This window comes from Lynx canadensis, chromosome A3, assembly GCF_007474595.2.
Source record: "Lynx canadensis isolate LIC74 chromosome A3, mLynCan4.pri.v2, whole genome shotgun sequence".
In the NCBI taxonomy this organism is placed as follows: Eukaryota; Metazoa; Chordata; class Mammalia; order Carnivora; family Felidae; genus Lynx; species Lynx canadensis.
Window position 1 is genome coordinate 138,795,350 of NC_044305.1, and position 13,652 is coordinate 138,809,001.

The 13,652-nt window shown below is 60.4% G+C and overlaps 1 protein-coding gene and 1 long non-coding RNA gene across 3 annotated transcripts in view; one reads left to right on the top strand and one right to left on the bottom strand.

Annotated features, from left to right (window-relative positions):
- Window positions 1-1,897: 1,897 nt before the first annotated feature.
- Window positions 1,898-4,246, bottom strand: LOC115509794. Of its 2 annotated transcripts, none has more exons than XR_003967501.1 (3): window positions 4,152-4,246; window positions 3,926-3,980; window positions 1,898-3,719 (listed from the first exon to the last, which is right to left on the bottom strand). It is a non-coding gene; the product is annotated as an uncharacterized LOC115509794 (long non-coding RNA). The 2 variants fall into 2 exon arrangements; XR_003967502.1 differs by having other exon boundaries at window positions 1,898-2,586; window positions 2,891-3,980.
- Window positions 4,247-5,026: 780 nt separating this feature from the next.
- PXDN (peroxidasin) overlaps window positions 5,027-13,652 on the top strand; it is a 78,377-nt gene continuing 69,751 nt past the window's right edge. Inside the window, exon 1 of the mRNA XM_030311829.1 lies at window positions 5,027-5,235. Within this exon, the coding sequence (XP_030167689.1) occupies window positions 5,027-5,235 (209 nt within the window). The remainder of the gene's footprint in view (window positions 5,236-13,652) is intronic.

The following is a 13,652-nucleotide window of genomic DNA, read 5'->3' on the forward strand; positions in this document are numbered from 1 at the left end:
CGCTGCTTGTGCCCGTGGTCATGGTCCTGGTCAGGAGGAGCACCACTCAACAGGGACGCCTCTCCGGGGCACGTCCTCTGCTGCCAGAGTCCTTCCTGCCAGCACGGGAAAGGCCCCATGGTCGTTCAACTCACCCAAAGAGCCGTGTGGAGTGTATGTAAACATTGCTCAGGTAGAGAAGCGATGGGAATATGAACCACCAAAGAAAAGCTCTTTAAAAAACCTATTCATTTACTTTGAGAGAGAAGGAGAGAGAGAAAGAATGAGCTGAGGGAGGGGGGGCGGTCAGAGAGAGAGAGAGAGAGAGAATCCCAAGCAGGCTCCGAGTTGTCAGCACAGAGCCCGACACAGGGCTTGGTCCCATGACCATGAGATCATGACCTGAGCCGAAACCAAGACTTGGATGCTTAATGGACTGAGCCACCCAGACGCCCCCAAGAAAGGCTTTTTAAGATTTCTCTTTTCTTCCCCACGTTGGCAAGGCCTGGGGTGCTTGGGGCCATGCCAGAAGGATGGGGCCAGGGAGACGCAGAAGAGGGGTCCTCCCCGGGCCGCACAAGATTGTATCAAGTTCTGTGGCTAAACTCCAGACAGCAAGCTCCTTCCTGAGTCTCCCCTGGCCTCCCTGGTGGAGGCCACCCCTCGTCCTTGCACCCGAGCCCCTCACCCACGGCTTATGAGGAATACAAGCCCTTTGACATGACCACAGGCCCTTTGACGTGACCACGGGCCCTTTGACGTGACCTCAGAACCCACGTCTTTCCTGGGAGCTCAGAACTGACCGTGTCTGGAAGAAGGGTCCTTGTGGATGTAAATGGCCACATTAGGAGGAGATGGTGGGGAGGGCTCCAAGCCAGTTTGGGCCTTGGAAGAGGAAAGGACCACGAGTGAGCAGACGCTGGGGAGCACCATGTGAGGACCATATGGCAGAGGTCGGAGGGAGGTGTCTACACGGCAAGGAGCACCAGGCCAACAGCAGTGCCCAGAAACTGGAGAGAGGCCTGGGGCAGATTGTGTCCGGGACCCTCGGCGAAGACCCCAGCTGCTGACACCCTGGTGGCTGACCTCTGCCCTCCAGGACTCAGGGCGCCCGTCTGGTCTGTGGTGCGGCACCCCCCCACCCTGCACAGCACTGCTTGCTGGGTGGAGTCCCCTGCCTGTGGGGGGCCGGCGGGGGCTGGGCACACAGGCACCTGCAGCAGACAGGCTCACAGAGGAATTTGCAGGAGGAGCTGAGAGCCTTGGAGAGGGAGGCCTTCCCCTCGGGCACAGCCAGGTTCTGCGAGGGGCTGACTCATCGTCTGGGAATGGCCCCACGGCTGGCCTCCTAGCCTTCCAGACTCCGGGGCCCACGCGGACCCCGGGCAGCTTCCCGGGCGGGCGGCCCACTGTGTTTGTGGAAGATGCCTGCGTGTGGGCGTCTCCTATGGCTTGTCCCTTGGTCCTCACCCCTACCTGGTCTCAGGTCACAGGTGTGGAAACTGAGGCCCAGAGAGGGGAAGAAAGTCACCAGGAGCGTGAGGCTGCCTCCCGGGTCTGGCTCCAAAGCCCGTGTTCTTTCCTGTGTAAATCTGTGGAGAGTTTCCGCGTGGCAGGGAGGTGGGCAGGGAGGCAGATGACGCACCGCACTGCGACGAGGCAGCGTGAAGTGCAAACTGCCCACCTTGGGGGGACCCTGCGGGCAAGAGGGGTGAGGTGCACCCCCAGGGTGGGGCCTCTCACCAGAGCCCGTGGACGAGGCAGGGCTCTCAGGAGTGGGGGCAGCCGGCTGAGCAGGGGAGAGGCTGGCCGGCGGCCCAGGGAGCTCTGGGCCTGTGGCTGTGTGTGGGGGGGCACAGTTTACCCCAACTTGCGGGCCCCAGGCAGCGCCCCAGAGAATAGGTGGGAGCTGGGGTGGGGCACCGCCGCCCAGCGAAGGTCTCAGCGGGTCCCCAGCAGTGTCCGTCGCAAGACAGGCAGCTCGCGTCGGTGCCTGGCACAACGTGGACCTGGACCAGCACCGTGCTCCTTTCTCCATCTTTCCGTTGAGCAGCGGTCCTCGACCGGTAACCTAAATTCTCCAGGCACTGGCTACGGGGCTTGACAAGGCCTGCCACAGGGAGCGGGGTGGGGGTGGGGGTGGGTGGGGCTTGTATCCTGTGCCCCCTGGGGCCACCCTGAGGCTCCGGAAAAAGACTTAGTCGGCAGAAAACAGGGTTGAGGTTAAGACAGAATTTCTTCACTCCTTAATTTTTGCTTCTTTGTGTGGCTATCAAAGCAACTAAAGATTGTCAATTAGCAGAGAGATGACAGGATTCGGGGCAGATGATAAGATCTGCAAAGTGGTCTTCGAAGGGAAATGGGAGTATTTCATCTGGGTCCTTAGCAACAGAGACCTTCAGCGGCTTTGCAGCCCTCCGGGGGAAGGCCAGGAACCTGGAGGTGTGAGGCTTCCCTGGGCCTCTAGAGGGCAGGAGCAGGGAAGCATGAACCACAGACAAGTGAGGTGAATTGAGCTCGATAGAAGGAGCTTCATCGCAAAAATGTGAGTTCTTCATGGACAAACGATCGCACCGGCTTCCCCCCTACACCTCCTCGTTCAGCATCCTGCAAATGGCCGTGTGTCAGGGGTCTCCAGAGAAGCAGCACAAGAGGATGATGGAAGGAATGAAGGAAGGGAGGAGGGAGGAAGGATGGAAGGATGGATAGATGGGTTTTAAGGAACTGGCTCATGTGACTGGGGACCAGCAATCCCTTTGTGTGCGGGGCAGCCCGACAGACTGGAAACTCAGGCGGGGGTTGATGCTGTGGTTTTGAGGCAGAAGTTATTCTCTAGGAAACCCCAATTTTTATGCTTAAGCCCGTAAACTGATTGGGTGAGGCCCACCCACACTGTGGAGGCCATGGTTACCTAAAGTCAGCAGACTGCACACATCCACCCGTGCTCGTCTCATCTGCAAACACCTGCAGCACAACACCTGGGTCAGAGCTGGGCCCAAGCTCTGCGTGCCAGTAGCCCGGCCAGATGGACACGGGACGGGGCCCCCGCGGCTGGTGTAGACATTGCTGTCGAGCTGAGAAGAGAAGGCAACACTGTGTTTTGCTCAGAGATGCCCCCGCCTCCTGGGCGTGGCAGTGGGTGAAAGGTGTCTTGTGAAATGTGGCCTTTGCCCGCTTAAATCAGATGTTTGGACAGGAAGTGGCGGGGTCAGAGCTGTGACCTCTTCTCTGTCCACTGCGGGGAAGAAGGCCAGGCAGACTCAGCAGGAGGGTGCCCCGGAGGGGGCCTCCGTGCTGAGCCAGGGGCTGGGGGTGGTCACCGAAAGCCAGGTCGGGGAGAGCACGGGGTCTCTGGCAGCGACGCGCAGTGCGGTTCACGACTCCATCGTGCAGGGTGAGGACCAGGGTAGGGGCAGCTCCAGGTTGAAGTTATGAGAAGGTGGTTTGGAGCAGCAGACCAGTGATTCGGGAGAAAAAGTGCGTTTTCCGGGGAGAGGAATGTTTCGTGTTTCTGACATGATCGTGCTGAAATTCTCGTGGGGCATTCAGGCGGGGACACTCGGACGGCATGTGGAGAAGCGTGCGGAGTCCAGGAGCCCGCAGTGGGGAAGCTTTGTGCCTGGTTAGTGCGCAGGCCCCCGGGGTGGCTTGTGCTGGGTCCCGCGGCGGCCAGGAAGGCTGTTTCACGTGGCAGTGGCGACAGTGACCTCAATGACCGGCGTGCAAGCCTCCAGAAGGACCTGAGCCAGACCCCAGCCAAGCTGCCACCAGGCGGGGACCCTGGGAGGTGCGTGCTAACCCGTCACTGGGAAAGTGCCCGGCCACTAGGCGGCCTTACCCCACGTGCCCTCAGGCACACCTGGGGTAGACTGCCACCAGGTCACACAGTGGACACATCCCAGACCTGGGCTGCGCTCTGACACTGGCACTTGGGCATGGTCCTTACCTGTAAAATGCAGGAATCGGGTTTTTGTGAGCATCGGTGGATCACATGTGCAGTGCTAGAACAAAAGTGCGGATGCGTGTGTGTGTGTGACTCAGTCTCTCCTCCTTCCCCTCCTTCCCACAGCTCCCCCTGTGTCTCCTGGTGGTTCCACCCACGTCCCACTGGTTTATGCCTAAGACCGTAAGCTGATTGGGTGAGGCCCACCCACACTGGAGGCCATCGTTACCTAAAGTCAGCAGACTGCACACATCCACCCGTGCTCGTCTCATCTGCAAACCCCTGCAGCACAACACCTGGGTCAGAGCTGGGCCCAAGCTCTGTGTGCCAGTAGCCCGGCCAGATGGACACGGGACGGGGCCCCCGCGACTGGTGTAGACATTGCTGTCGAGCTGAGAAGAGAAGGCAACACTGGTTTCCTGGGGGTGCGTCCACCAGGGAGGGACCTGCAAGGGCACTGAGCGACGTCCTGGCCCAGGACCCTACACAAATGTCCTCTGTGCTGGGAACAATGCCCTGGGGGCAGCAGCGGCAGAAAGAGGGCCGCGGGGTCACAGGCAGGTGCCCGTCTGCCTGGTTCCAATCCCGCTGCAGCTTGTGTGTGTTTAGAGAAGGGGGGGTGCAGATTGGGAGAGAGAGAGAGAGGCTGGGAGGGTGGGAGGAGAAGAGATAGAAAGGTAGGGAGGGGGAGAAAGAGAGAGAAAGAGAAGAGAGAAAGGGAGAAAGAGAGAGAGAGGAAGAGGCCTCGTGGAACTGGGTCCGGAGCAGAGCCAGCACGCTCACACCGCTCTCGCACAACACGAGCGGCAAACGCGGCTCTGGCGGTGGCCCAGGCCGCAGCTCCCGCGCGCAGACCCGGACTTGGCCCCGGGGGGCCCCCGGGCGGAGAGCGGGGCGCGGCGGCCGCACGCCCGGCCCCGCCCCGGCCCTCGGGGCGGGTGCGGTGGGAGGAGCCGCGCGCATGTGCACAGCTGGCGCCCCCCCCCCCCGCCCCCCGCTCACCGCTGGACGTTGGCCGCGCGGGCGGGCGCAGTCCGGAGCCCGCAGGGTCGCGCCGGGCCCTCCCGGTCGTCTCGCGTCCCCGAGCGCCGCGCGCCCAGGGCGATGGCCGTGCGCCCCGCGGGCCCCGCGGGCCCCGCGCGCCGCTGCCTGCTGGCGCTCGTGCTGTGCTGCGGCTGGGGGGCGCTGGCCACGGGGACCCCGAAGCCGGGCGCCGGCTGCCCGAGCCGCTGCCTGTGCTTCCGCAGCACCGTGCGCTGCATGCATCTGCTGCTGGAGGCCGTGCCCGCCGTGGCGCCGCAGACCTCCATCCTGTGAGTGCGGCGGGGGCGGCGGGGAGCCCGAGGGCGCGGGCGGGCGGGAGGGCGGGGGGCGGCGGGGAGCCCGAGGGCGCGGGCGGGCGCGGGCCTTTGTCCTCCTGGGCCGGGGCGCGCGGCCTCCGGAGCCTCCTTTGTTAGCCGGCGGCTTGGAATCCCCGGCTGGTCGGGGCGGGGGGGGGGGCGGGCTGTGGGGGCAGCCCCGGGAGAGTCCCGCTCGCCGCCCCCGCAGGCCCCTCCCTGCCCGCTCGCGTCCCCCCCCGGTGCCCCCTTCTCGCAGCTCCCGCCGCTCCCGGTCCCCACCCTGCCCGGGCGCACCGTATCCCCCCCGCCCTCCTCCCCGTCGTCTCTTCCACGCCGCCCCCTCCCCGGTTCCCTCTCCTGTCGGTGTTCCTCCTCCGCGCCCCCTTCTCCTCTGCGGCGGGGGTCGGACCCCGCCTGCCCGAGCGCGGTGCGCCCCCGCGCGCCTCCCCCTCCTGCAGGACCGCGGTCCCCTCGTCCCCTCTTTGGGTCCTCAGAGTTCCGCAGCACCGCCTCCTGGTCCCCGCATACGCCGGGCGCCTGGAACCTCCCGCCCGGGTACCCCCGGCTCGCGGGGGCGCCCGTTCCCTCTGGCTTTCCCTGTGCTCAGCGAGCCCCGTGGCCATCTCGGGTGTAGACGGAGGGGGCCGAGCGCATTTCCGCCCGGGCGCGCCGCTCGCGGGGGTGCCACACTCGCCGCCGCTCGGCGCTCCAGTGGGTACAGGGCGCCCCGCACTTGGCCTCTGCGCGCGCAGACCCCCGGGCCGGCCTCGCCCTCCCTGGAGTGCCCCCTCCGCGGAGGCCGAGCGGAGGCGACCTGCGCCCGCGGCCCCGGCCTGGCGCGCTCCGAGCTGGCCTCGGGCCTCGAGGTTTCCGGATGCGTCCCGGATTAGAAGCTCTCCAAATCTGTAAAGGCAGGCATGCGTTTTAGGCGCCGACTGTGTCCGCGGCCTACAGCTGCCCTTCTGGATGCCAAAAATAGTTTCCACTTTTCTTGGCTGAGCCCAACTCCTTTGGCACCGCCCAAGGGCCTGCAGAAGTTGTAAAATCTCAAGTGAGCTCTAGGAAGTGGGCGCTCAGCCTTGGGACTTTTAACCCGAGTCCGTGGCAGACCACCTCTCCCGGCTGCTGACTCTGCGACGCAGCTTGCTCGGGGTCTTTGGCGGGAGTCCCCCTCCGCGAGCTGTCCCTCTCAGAGAGATCGGCCTTCCTTCCAGAGGACGCCGGAGAGGGCACCACACTGTAAACTAACAGACTCGATGGCGGGCACGGTGAAGGCTTTCTGGATACGGATAATTTCTTTACTGAGTCACTGGAAGAAACTTGGACCCGAAACCACTTTTCACATCTGGCCAGTACTGTGCTTTGTCTCCAACTCTTAATTGCTTTTTAAAAAGAACAGCATTGAACATTTTTTTAAAAATGTTTATTTAACTTTGAGAGAGAGGAGAGAGACAAGAGACAGAGCACTAGCGGGGGAGGGGGCAGAGAGGGGGGAGACACAGAATGTGACGCAGGCTTCAGGCTCCGAGCGGTCAGCCCAGAGCCCGACGCGTCTCGAACTCCCAGACCGAGAGATCATGACCTGAGCCGAAGTCGGACGCTCAACCGACTGAGCCACCCAGGCGCCCCAAAAAAGAACAGTATCTTAGAATATGAGCGTGGTGGAACAGAAATGCAGTCTTCTGGCTTACTGTTCATGGCAAGATTCTCCACAGAGGTTTAAGAGTGTTTGACAAATAGCCGATGGTAGGCCTGGAATGTGACATCATAGTTAACACTTGAAAGATTTCCAGAAAGCGTCTTTTGCGTAAACTTCACCATATATTTTCGCGGCTCTTTGTAGTTTCGAAAATGTTTTGAAATGCCCGTGCCTGGTCTGCTGGATCCTGTGAGGCAGGCAGAACGGACACTCTGCTGACCAAATCCCTTCCAGAAGGAAGCAGACTTTCACAGATCCGTGCCGAAATGGACACAAACCCATTTCACAGCTCTGCAGACCCAGGCCCGGGAAGAGGGCACTTGCCTGGGCCGGAGACGCTGGGAGGAGGGCCGAGCTGACTCCTGCGGTGACCCATTCCGCAGGGGACCCTGTGTGGGTCACTGGGCCCCGGACCGAGGTCGTGGGAGCAGGGCAACGAATGGTGAGGGAGGAGGCTTTGGGAGACAGGATACGGTCCAGAAGGCGTGCGCCCTGTGGAGGAGGAGGAAGGCCAGGTCTGAGGTGCCAGGCTCGCATCGGCTCCGGTAGGTGCCATCACATGACAAGCTCCGCTCATGCAGAAATATTAATTTTCCTTTGTGCTTTTCTCCCAGCTCTCTGCTCTCATGCATCACTATTTTTTTTTTCCTATTTTAAAAATATTTCGTAGAAATTGGGCACTAAAAATATGAAGATAAAAGATAGAACCTGGCTTCAAGGTTAGTTGGACCACGTGACCCCACATCAGCCCTTTACTTTTAAGACGCCCCGCACCCCCCTCAAAAAGAAGGATTGACTCAGAATCCCTGAACTCTGACATCTCCTGAAGTGCTCCCGGAGTGTGTTCAAACCCGGCAGAGACTGGGTTGTTTGGATTCGTGGTTCAGGGCTTCAAAAATAACGGTCTGTGACCACCCTGTTGATTCAGGTTTGGGTTGAGCCCAGCTCATGCCCACTGGAAGTATCTGGCGTGTTCTAGAGTGAGCCGCACTGGCCCCCTGTGGTCTGGAGCCTCCAGCTCCGGTCTGCGGGCTCCAGTCTGTGGTTTGTGGCTCTGGTCTGGGGGCTCCGGTCTGGGCTGTGGTCTGGGGCTCCGGTCTGGGGTTCCAGTTTCCCGCTCCGGTTTCCCTGCTCTGCTCTGTCGCTGTGCTTCTCCAGACGTGCTCCCGGGCAGCCTCATCAAGCCCCCTCTCTACTGGTCTACTGGTGCTGTTGTGCCGTTCAGCCTGGGAGTGTTTGTAGAAGTTCCTGCTCCAGTTTTGAATGTTCTAGTCTGTTCACCACAGGAGAAGCTTGTCCCCACGGTAATTAAAAAGCGAGGACTAAAACAGTGTGACATCTCTGCCCTTCTGGCCTTCCTCTCAACACGGCCTCTTGTCCGCACTGGGCTTCTGGCCTCGGGCAGACGGGCCCTCCACCCTCCGCACCCTCCCCCAGCCTCTTTCTTTCCCTGTGGCCCTCCATTGTGAGCTCATGGGAATCTACTCCCAAACTGATGGCCATCAGACAGCCCAGGCCACGCCAGACAGCTGTCCATGTGACAGGAAGCCCCCGGACGCAAGCCCGGGCCCAGAGTAGGTAGGGGCTCTGCCCGCCTGGCTGCTGTCCTGCCCCCTCTGTTTCCGATCGGACTGTGTTTTGCCGTCTGTGCCCGCGTGCAGTCCCACCTCGGGGAACACCTGGTCCTGTGGCGCGCTGGAGGGGGCGCTGCTCAGTGCGGGCAGCGCTTGTGGACCTGGGGTGCAGCCAGTGTGCCCTGCAGCGGCCCTGGGGTTCCCGCCTCATGGGTGGGGCCCCCCAGCCATCCCCAGGCCCCTCTGGGGATGGCCGATGCCTGCTGGCGGTCTTTCATGTCTCACATGGTCTCTGCCCCTGGGTCACACCCGCCTCCCTTGCAGCGTCCCAGGCCTGGCTGTCGGGAGATTATATTTCCCGCCAAGTCCCCCTGGCACAGTGATGGGGTCTCGCTCACGGGGGGCTGCGTAGAAACGGGTCCGAGGTGGGGGGTGGGCAGTGTCACCGCCCTCCACTGGGCTCTCTCTCAGCACTTCTGTGCCGTCCCTCTGGCTCACGGGAAGCCCCTCAGTACCTGACCGTGCCCTCTGGGGACACCCCGGGCTCCTGGGAGGCTGACCTAAAGGTTACCAGGGTCATCCAGGTGGAGGCGGCCAGGTGGCTCCGCTGGGCTTTGCAGGACGCTGGGGGGTGCTGGAGCCTTTGGCTTACTTACAATTTCTGATTTTCCTTTGAAGTTCCCAGTTACGAGGAAGTCAGAGTCTTTAGCTCAAAAGGTACTTGAAAAGCACCACAAGGATATTCTAAAATATTCAGGTATGGAAATCTATCTTCCCGCGAGGGTGATGGGCCAGTGTCTTCCCATGCTCGCTGCTCCTCGGGTCCGCGCCGACGGCGGCTGCCTGGCGTGTCAGCCTGGAGAGCGGCAGGAGAGGACGCTCTTCAGCGCTCAGAACAGGCTCCAGGAGGGACCTTCCCTGGGAGAGCTGTGACTGAGACATTTGTCATCGGGTAGTGGGCTCTGTGTGTGTGTGGCCACAGCCCCAGCCCCACCCTCGAAAGCTTGTGTTTGGAGGCCGTGTGACCAGGTGGCCCTCTTGGAAACTCACAGCAGCTTAGCTGGGCTTCAGGAGTTTGGAGAACTAGCTTCCTCCCGTGTGTTTTGAGCTCGTCGGTCCCTGCACCTCTGAATCCAGAAGGCGGTTCTGACTCAGCCTGGCTTCCTTCTCTGCCCGTCCCGTGACTCGGTTTCTCTCTGTAGAGGCGACTGTAGGCTTCCCTCGTGACGGCCTGGGCACAGCACGAGCAGCCCCTTGTTCGAGCTCTGGGAATTCTTCTGGAGCTCCGCACTGGCCAGACCAGCTTCCGGAGCCCCGAGGAGTCTGTTCTGCCTGAGCCGTGGCTGGAAGCGGCGAGGGCGTGTGGCCTGGAGGGAAGAAGCGAGTGCCGGGCAGACAGACAGGTGTCCCCTGCAGTGATGAAAGGTTCAACGTCGCAAAGGTCAGCAGGAACGGAGACCGTTCCAGTCTCCGGAACTTTCTCCCCATCAGTCGGAAGACCAGTAGAAGTCTGGCCTGGATTCACTGGGCTGATGCCCGTCGGCTCAGTAGGAGTTTTTTCTCTCTGACTGGAGACACCACAGCAGGGGCGGAAACTGGAGTAGATCCCAGCAGGGCTGTGGCCGAGCTCTGAGCTCTGCAGTCAGAACCCAGGGCTGGGAGGCAGGGGCCTGGTCCCCCGCCCCGTCTCCGCGTGCTGTGTGCACTTGGAGAAGCCCTGTGCTCTCTGAATGCCAGCGCCTAGCGAGGAAGGTCTCCTGAAGCACGGCGTCCGAACGTACTCGGCATTTTAATCGTGACCGTTCCCATACGTGTTAGGGGCCACGTGAGAAAGTAGGAGACGATGCAGTTGATTTAAAAATGCGTTTTTTGGTGAATGCAATTTAAAAGCAGTTAAAGCTTCCGGAATTTGACGCCTCAGCAGCCCGCTGGGACACTGCTGGTGGCTCCTCTCCCTGTGCGGGGCAGTGGCCTCCTGCAGCAGGTGGGCCCCCGTGTGCTTCATGGGCTCCTGTGTACCGGGCCCCTGTGTGCTGGGCCCTGAATGGTCATGGGCCGCTGCGTGCTGGGCTCTTGTGTGCTGGGCCCCTGAACGGTCATGAGCTCCTGCGTGCTGGGCTCTTGTGTGCTGGCCCCTGAATGGTCATGGGCCCCTGTGTGCTGGGCCCTGAATGGTCATGGGCCCCTGCGTGCTGGGCCCGTGTGCTCATGGGTTCCTGCGTGCTGGGCTCTTGCATGCTGGGCCCCTGAATGGTCATGGGCTCCTGTGTACTGGGCCCCTGTGTGCTGCATACACGATTTGTGCAGACCGGGCGTCCCTGCCGCGGGTACGTGGGTGCTCTGTTGGTGTGAGGGATAATCGCGTCGATAGATTTAAAATCTAAGTCGATCGTTTCAATGACTTACACATTGTCTTGAAGTTAATTTTGCACATGTCCACCAAGAACCTCATGGTAAATCCTCAGACGTGGCAACGAATGATGTCGCAGGATCCTTAAAAAGCAACAAGATAACTGCACGCGGTGTAACCGAACCTGGCAAGAAAGTCGGGAAGAACGTGCTCGCTGCTTCACTGGTTCCTCTGGGCGGCCCCTTTCCTGGTGCCCACTTCGCTAATTTCTTGGCTCGTTTCTTTGTTCTGGAAACCGCTCTCAACATTGCCCTGGGGAACAGAGCTTCACCTGGCGATGACCCACCCCCCTCCGTGTGTCCCGGGGCACCGTGGCCTGGTTAGAGTGGTTTGTTCCAGACCTCCGTGCCCAGAGGACACTCGGCTCACCGGGATGGGGATCCAGCATCTCCTTCCAGCCTGGAGGCCCAGCCCAGGGCGGTGGACGAGGTTCACGGGGAGAAGGCTGCTTCCGAGTCCACCCTGGCGGGAACGGGCTCGGGTCTCCCCAGACCACAGAGCTCGCCGGGATCATCCCGGGTCTGCTCTATAGTAGGGCCTGAAGCACGTGCTGAACCAGCGAGAATGTTCCTTTTTTGACTTTTGGGCGAATTTTCACGTAAGGAAAAAAAAGCCTTATTGAGACACAATTGACATTTTGAAAGGTGCTCATGTTGAAGGTGGTAAGTTTGACATCTGTCCCTGCCTGTGAAGCCCTCACCACGGTCAGGGTAAGGGCCCTCCCTCCCCTCGCCCGCGAGACCCCCGCTCGCCCCGTCCTGCCCCACTGAGGTGACCGGGTCTGTGTTCGCTCGCGGGATGTTGGTCTTTGTCCCGGTTCCTGGAATGTCTTGGTCTGATTTGGACACTTCAGGGTCAGCCCTGCCCCCTGGGATGAGTTCAGGAGCATTCCTGCCCTTTCCACGTTTTGGGTGAGCATGGGCAGAACTGCTTATGTTACAGTCTTTTCTTAAATGTTTGTTTGGCAGGACTTCCTGCGGAAGCTTCCCTTCTTCGCGGGAAGGTGAGCTTACAGTGAGTCCCGATCGGTCAAGGCAGCATTTTCTCCCCGAATGAGCACGGGTAGACAGTGTCCCCAAGGCACTTGCCCTCCTAAAGTTGTTCCTTTTCGCCCCTTAACATCTGCGGGGCCGTTCGTGATGCCACTCCTCTGGCTTCTGGTGACAAATGCTGTTACCTGACTAGTCTGCAGGAGACTCATCCGTTTTCCTGACCTTCGCAAAAACCTACCTTTTGGCTTCATTGAGTTTTCTCTCTTTTTTCTGTTTTTGTTTTGTTAATTTCCTTTCTTCTACTTCGGATTCCACTGGCCCTTGCACACCCAGCCGAGTGCTCGATGCTGAGTGGATCCCTGGGGTTTTCCTGCTCCCCCTGGTGCACTCTTTTCTGCACACTGCCCTGAGTCAGCTGCCTCGGTCTCCCCAGAGGCACAGGGCGTACCTCTGGGGTGCTTGTATGGTCTCAGGGATCATGTCCTTTCTTGACCCAGATGTACGGTCCTCGCAATACTTGCTTTGTGTCTTTTGTGGGCTTTAGGTCTCTTCAGACAGAGAGCAAGTCCAGTCCCTCAAAAGTGTAATTTCCCCACTCGCTTTTGTTTCTAATTTGGAAAAATTTAAATTATTCTGCAACAAAGTGTATTAAAAAAGTAACAGTTGGGGTGCCTGGGTGGCTCAGTCGGTGAAGCGTCTGACTTCAGCTCAGGTCGTGATCTCACGGTTTTGTGAGTTCGGGCCCCACGTCGGGCTCAGTGCTGACAGCTCGGAGCCTGGAGCCTGCTTCAGATTCTGTGTCTCCCTCTCTCTGCCACTCGTGCTGTCCTCTCAAAAATGCGTAAACATAAAACAAAATTAAAGAAAAAAGGTAACAGAAGAAGCAAGCAGCCACTGGCTTCACATGCCTAAGTCTAGATTGAAAAAGAATTAAAAACTATGCCACCCTGCTGTTCCCCCTTTGCCTTTGGAATGCTGTTGTATCAGCTTGGTCGCAAAGTCTAGGTGGATTGAAACGACGTGAGCTTTTACCTGACCCACAGGGGCGCGGTGGCGATGGCCCCGGTTGGGCAAACCGTCCTCGGGTTCTGCGTGGCCACGGCCAGCGCGATCGCCGCCCGCCTTGTAGACTGATCCGTACGAGTGTGTGCCGGGCCCCCTCGGCTGTTTATCTACGGCGGCTTTCCAGCTCCAAAGGCAGAGTTTGCGTAGCTGTGAGAAGCCAAAATAGTTACAATCTGGCCCTTTACCAAATGTTTGCTGTCAGAGCGACTCGGGGGACCCGGGCTCTGGCCATGCACTGCTGCCCTTAGACCCTGCCCTCCACGCTGTCCTGGAGGCACAGAGAAGGTGAGCGAACGCTGAGGGGGAGGTTCTATGCCTGGGCCGCCGCAGGTGACACACTGCTTGCGCTCACGTGCCTGTCTCCCGCCCCGCCCACGGAACGTCACTTAGTGCGCCCCCAGGAAGTGCCATGCATTTCAGGCATCTCGAGTTTCTTGCACCGTTGTGGGGACACTGTGGTGCCTGATGACCGTGCCCCGAGTCAGGCCCCTCTTCCCGTCCCGTCCGCCACAGGCACTGCCATTCAGGGCACAGAGCAGCTCTGAGCTCCGGGCCCCTTGTGACACAGGTCAGCTGGATGGCAGGACGCTGCTGGCCATGTTTCTCTCAGTGTGGTGTGACCTAACGGGGGCCTCACCCCAGCCCTGTTC